This window comes from Aotus nancymaae, unplaced genomic scaffold (assembly GCF_030222135.1).
Source record: "Aotus nancymaae isolate 86718 unplaced genomic scaffold, 86718_ANA_hifiasm-v0.15.2.pri h1tg000049l, whole genome shotgun sequence".
NCBI classification, from domain to species: Eukaryota; Metazoa; Chordata; class Mammalia; order Primates; family Aotidae; genus Aotus; species Aotus nancymaae.
The window spans coordinates 20,267,559-20,273,558 of record NW_026988463.1 but is presented as its reverse complement, the minus strand read 5'-3'; the positions used below and the strand labels follow the sequence as shown (position 1 = coordinate 20,273,558).

Below are 6,000 nucleotides of genomic sequence, written 5' to 3'. Positions count from 1 at the left end.
CGATCATAGCTCACTGCAGTCTCAAACTCCTGGGCTTAACTGATCCTCATGCCTCAGCCTTCTGAGTAGCTAAAGCTACACGCATGGGCTACCATGCCTGGGTAATTTCTTTTAAATTTTTGGAGACATGGGGTTTTGCTTTGTTGCCCAGGCTGGTGTTGAACCCCTGGCATCAAGCGATCCTCCCACCTCAGCCTCCCAAAGTGTTGGGATTAGAGGCATGAGTCACTATGCCCGACTCCAGTCTTTTTATTTTTAGTCATTCTAGTGGGAGTGTAGAGGAATCTCACTGTGGTTTTAACTTACATTTATTTCCCTGGCAGTTAAGGCTGTTGAGCACCTTCTCATGTACCTATTGTCCATTTTAAAAATTGGGATGGGCCAGGTGCAGTGGCTCACGCCTGTAATCCCAGCACTTTGGGAGGCCCAGGCAGGCTGGATCACCTGAGGTCAGGACATTGAGACCAGCCTGGCCAACATGGATGGCAAAACCCCGTCTCTGCTAAAAATACAAAAAAATTTAGCTGAGCGTGGTGGCATGTGTCTGTAATCTCAGTCACTCTACTTGGGAGGCTGAGGCAGGAGAATCGTTTGAACCTGGGAGGCAGAGGTTGCAGTGAGCTGAGATTGCACCACTGCACTCCAGCCTTGGCAACAGAGTAAGACCCTGTCTCTTAAAAACAAAACAAAACAAAAACCAAAAAAACAAGATATCCAGGCATGGTGGCTCACACCTGTAATCCCAGTGCTTTAGGAGGCTGAGGCGGGCAGATCACATGAAGTCAGGCGTCTGAGAGCAGTATGGCCAACATGGTGAAAGTGAGACTCTGTTTAAAAAAAAATTGGGATGTTTATCTTTATCTTACTGAAATTCTTTATATATTATGAATATGAGTCTTTTAATAAAGTTTTATCTCACTAAAAATTTATACACACACACATGCCAATGATCACTTCAAACAGTTAAAGTCATGTTGATCCTATTAGTGGAATAAAAGTAATTGCTTTTAATTTTAGAAAGTGACCCCAGATGAGCAGCCTTCACTTCAGTTTGGTTGGGCAGGGATGGAGGGTCGTGGTGTGGTTCACTTGTTTCTTCTTCCCCCAGGATGGGCCGACAGTGACTCTGCGTTAGCCTCTCATGGACCAGGGTGGAGATCACCCCATCAGGCTGCTTTCCAGAGCTGGGCTCCCACAGCTCAGCTGCCTGCTCACTGTTCACCACGTGTCTCCCATGTGGCAGCTTCTGGCGACTTGCAGATCCTGGGACACCAGTCTCATCCTGAGGGAGCTCACGGTCAAGGAGAAGAGTTAGATCAGCACGTAAGGTGGCGGGACGTGGAGTGCTGAGTTTGAGGGGTCTGCGTGGTCAGGATGCTGCAAGAGAAAGGCTGGAGGCCCCTCACTCTAGGTGGGTCCCAGGGAGCTGATGTCATTTGAGCTGTGGCTTGATGGGCGAGCAGGAGTCTCCAGGCAGAGGGGGCAAGAAGCACCGTTCAGGCAGGGGACTTGGTTTAGGGCTTCCCAGAAAGGGATGGTCTAGTGGCTGGAGAGTAGGGTGTGCTGGGGGACAGGGCAAGAGAATTAGATTAGACCCAGGAATGTCCCCTTACACAAAAGACAGAGCCTTTCCTTCCTCAGCTTCCAGGGGGTCCTGGTACTGGGAATCGTGTTTCCTGCAGGTCACAGCGTTCCACCCCATCCTGCCCTCCGGGCCACGCTTTGCTCAGTGAGTGGTCCTTTGCAGGATGACATTTCTGCTTAGATGAATCCTTTTTTTTTCTTCAGATGGAGTTTTGCTCTTTTGCCCAGGCTGGAGTGCAGTGGTGTGATCTCTGCTCACGGCAACCTCTGCCTTCTGGTTTCAAGCGATTCTCCTGCCTCAGCCTCCCGAGTAGCTGGGACTACAGGTGCCCACCACCACACCCAGCTAATTTTTGTATTTTTAGTAGAGACGGGGTTTCACCATGTTGGCCAGGCTTGTCTCAAACTCCTAACCTTGTGATCCGCTCGCCTCAGCCTCCCAAAGTGTTGGGGTTACAGGCGTGAGCCACCACGCCCAGCCCAGAATCATTATTTTTTAACTGCCCACCCCCCACAACCAAAGTTATTATTGTCCACAAAATAGAGCATGCCACTTGGCTCTTAGCACACACTCAGGCAGTGCAGGGTCTAGCCCCGCCGCTTACCTGAGAACACTCCTCTAGGAAAGCGTGACCTTTGGTTCTGCCTCATTTTTCTTTTGGAGTTGGGATCTGGCAGGCAGGAAATGAAGAAAGGTGGTCTCCCTGGTGCCCAGATTTCTGGGCAGGAACCCTTGGAGCAAGGGTACCATGACAGGTGCGGGCCCTTCTCCATGGAGTCTGGGGTCTGCATGGGCTGTAGCCGCATGGCAGGTGGGAGAGGCTGTGTGAAGCGCATACCTGAAGGATTGGGCCTGCCAGAGGAAGCTTCTGGCCTTGGTGATCTCCTGGGCCAGTCTCCTTAAATCATCTCCTTCAAATGGTGGCAGCGTGGGATCCTGGAAAAAGGGAAATGAGTGTGAAGTTTGATCCATTAAAAAACTGGATGGGAGCTGAAAATCCAAAATCTCCCCAGAGCTAATCAAATGCTGGCTTCCATCCAGTGCAGGAAATCGTGTGGGCCTCTGCTTGTATATCTCCAGGGATGGGAAGCTCACTACTGATCAAGACAGTCATTCTGCAAAGGGGACACTTTGAAAGAAGGTGTCTGAGAGTCAGTGTAGGGAGGGGATGGTGGCAAAGCATGATGGTGTCAGAAACTGAGCGAAGGTGGCCACACTCTGGGCCAGTGAAACAGAAATGGCACAAGTTCCTTATCTCACTGCTATTCAGTAAAATCTGTTCAGCCTTGTTTTGTTCTAGTAACATTTCTTCTAGTAAAATAAGACTCATATGTGTGTTTTTTATTTGTTTGATTTGAGAGATAGAGCCTCACCCTGTTGTCCAGGCTGGAGTGCAGTGGTGTGATCATGGCTTACTGTAGCTCCTGGGTTTAAGCTATCCTCTCACTTCAGCTTCCCAAGTAGCCAGGACCACAGGCATGTGTCACCATACCTGGCTGAGGCATGCTTTTTTAAAAATGTTGACTAGGCTGGGTGCAGTGGCTCACACCTGTAATCCCAGCACTTTGGGAGGTCGAGGTGGGTGGATCACAAGGTCAGGAGTTTGAGACCAGCTTGGCCAACATGATGAAACCCTGTCTCTACTAAAAATAAAAAAAATTAGCCAGGCATGGTGGCAGGTGCCTTTAATCCCAGCTACTCAGGAGGCTGAGGCAGGAGAATCCCTTGAACCTGGGAGGTAGAGGTTGCATTGAGCCTAGACCATGCCATTGCCCTCCAGCCTGGGTGACAGAGCGAGACTCTGTCTAAAAAAAAAAAATGTTAACTAACAAAATTTTAGCACCTAGCATTAAAAATACATGTTTCACAAATCCCAGCACTTTGGCAGGCTGAGGTGGGCGGATCACTTGAGGTTAGGCGTTTGAGACCATCCTGGCCAACATGATGAAACCCTGTTTCTAATAAAAATATAAAAATTAAGCACTTTGGGAGGCCGAGGCGTGTGGATCACAAGGTCAAGAGATCGAGACCATCCTGGTCAACATGGTGAAACCCCGTCTCTACCAAAAATACAAAAAATTAGCTGGGCATGGTGGCGCACGCCTGTAATCCCAGCTACTCAGGAGGCTGAGGCAGGAGAATTGCCTGAACCCAGGAGGTGGAGGCTGCGGTGAGCCGAGATCGCGCCATTGCACTCCAGCCTGTGTAACAAGAGCGAAACTCCGTCTCAAAAAAAAAAAAAAATTAGCACACCTGTAGTTCCAGTTATTCGGGAGATTGAGGCAGAAGAATTACTTGAATCCGGGAGGTGGAGGTTGCAGTGAGCCGAGATTGTGCCACTGCACTCCAGCCTGAGCAACAGAGCGAGACTCCATCTCAAAAAAAAAAAAAAGGGTCAGGCATGGTGGCTCGTGCCTGCAATCTCAGCACTTTGGGAGGCTGAGGTGGGAGGTTCACTTGAGCCCAGGAGTCCAAGAAGGAAAACCCTACACCTGTTGATATTTTACTGAGCCATTTCAACAGATCTCACGCTCAGTTGCTCTGCAACCTACCTTTTCATCGATGAAGTCTTTGCTCAGCAGGCTGTGAATTTTGGAGAGTGTGTCCTCACCCACAGGGCAGTGATAGCGTCCACTGGTGAAGGAAGCCAGCTTTCTCAGGAACTCAACAGCAGCTCTGGAATGAAGGGACAGAGGGCTAGGGGAGGCTGTCTGACCAGGCAAGCTCCTGGGATTCCCCAGGTCCATGGGGAACTGAAGTCTAAGGGCTTAAGTCAGCCTGGCAATGGGTGGTGGCTTGTGCCATGGAGACCACTGTTAGAACACCAAAGGACACTTTCCCTGCCAGCTTATGGATGGCTATGGCAATTGCTGCTGTTTGAGGGAAGAGGAGTCCCCGTGTGAGTGTCACCGTTCAGCCTGGACCTCCTCAAAGCATACAGGCCGCACACTCCGGCCCCCATTTCTTTTTTTCTTTCCTTTTCTTTTTTTGTTGAGACAGTCTTAGTCTGTCACCCATGCTGGAGTGATATCTCACTCCAGTGACCTTGGCTCACTGCAATCTCTGCCTCCCGGGTTCAGGTGATTCCCCTCTCAGCCTCCTGAGTAGCTGAGACTACAGGCACTGGCCACCACACCTGGCTAATTTTTGTGCTTTTTTAGTAGAGACAGGGTTTCACCATGTTGGTCAGCTTGGTCTCGAACTCCTGACCTCAGGTGATCTGCCTGCCTCAGCCTCCCAAAGTGCTGGGATTACAGGCGTGAGCTACCACGCCTGGCCTAGCCCCCGTTTCTTTATGGGACATCTATCCAGTGCCTACTATGTGTTACGCCTGTGAAGGACACACATATTACACTTATGGGGCTTATAGTTTAGACTAAGAGATAAAATATGTCCCTATGTAGTCTGTTTTGCTAATAATAAAGTTTGTTTGTTTTTTTTAAAGGAACTGAGTCTGTCTTATCTGACTTCTTTTTTTACATTTTTATTTTATTTTGTAGAGATGGAGCCTTGCTATGATGTCTGGGCTGGTGCTGAACTCCTGGCCTCAAGTGATCCTCTCACCTCAGCCTCCCAAAGCACTGGGATTACAGGCATGAGACACTGTGCCTAGTCATAGCATGTGTTCTACAGTGATCATTTATAAAAATAACCATGGCGATGCTACATGAATGTTCTCCTCTCTAGTTTTTCCCCTAAATGTCCCCTAAATATTCACAAATGTGTTCACAGGGAAGAGTAGGAAGGAGACTGTGACATGACAGTGTGAATCCCGTGCAAATGTGTTTCCAGGCTGGAGGAAGTCGGAGGAGGGGGCCATTGATGGGAAATTTCTGAGAAAAGAAAGGAGTTTTCATTCTGTGGTGTGACATCTGCTTGGGCCCTCTAGAAAAACAATGCTTCTCTTTCTCTCTTTCTTTCTCTCTCTCTTCCTTTCTTTCCTTTCTCTCTCTCCCTTCCTTCCTTCTTTCTTCTCTTCTTTCTTTCTTTCTCTCTTTCTCTTTTTTGACAGTCTCACTCTGTTGCCCAGGCTGGAGTGCCATGGTGCAACCTCAGCTCACTGTAACCTCTGCCTCCCTGTATCAAGTGATTCTCATGTCTCAGTCTCCTGAGTAGCTGGGATTACAGATGCATACCATCACATCTGTCTAATTTTGTATTTTTAGTAGAGACCTGGTTTCACCATGTTGGCCAGGCTAGTCTTGAACTCCTGACCTCAAGTGATCTACCTGCCTCTGCCTCCCAAAGTGCTGGGATTACAGGCGTGAGCCACCACACTTGGCTGCTTCTCCCTTCTCCTAATTTCTGATTTACAGGACGAGGGCCCAGGAGAGACCAGTGTCTATTTAGATTAGACACTAGATCAGGTGGGGAGCTTGAATCTCCCTTCTGAGATGTGTGGCCATGGAAAAAGA

At 48.9% G+C, this 6,000-nt stretch overlaps 1 protein-coding gene across 1 annotated transcript in view; it reads right to left on the bottom strand.

Moving 5' to 3' along the window:
* Positions 1–858: 858 nt before the first annotated feature.
* Positions 859–6,000, bottom strand: part of VWA3A (von Willebrand factor A domain containing 3A) — an 82,771-nt gene continuing 77,629 nt past the window's right edge. The window contains exons 32-34 of the mRNA XM_064362563.1: positions 4,138–4,261; positions 2,424–2,521; positions 859–1,563 (exon numbers count right to left, since the gene is read on the bottom strand). Coding sequence (XP_064218633.1) covers positions 1,515–1,563; positions 2,424–2,521; positions 4,138–4,261 — 271 coding nt within the window. The 3' untranslated portion in view covers positions 859–1,514. The remainder of the gene's footprint in view (positions 1,564–2,423; positions 2,522–4,137; positions 4,262–6,000) is intronic.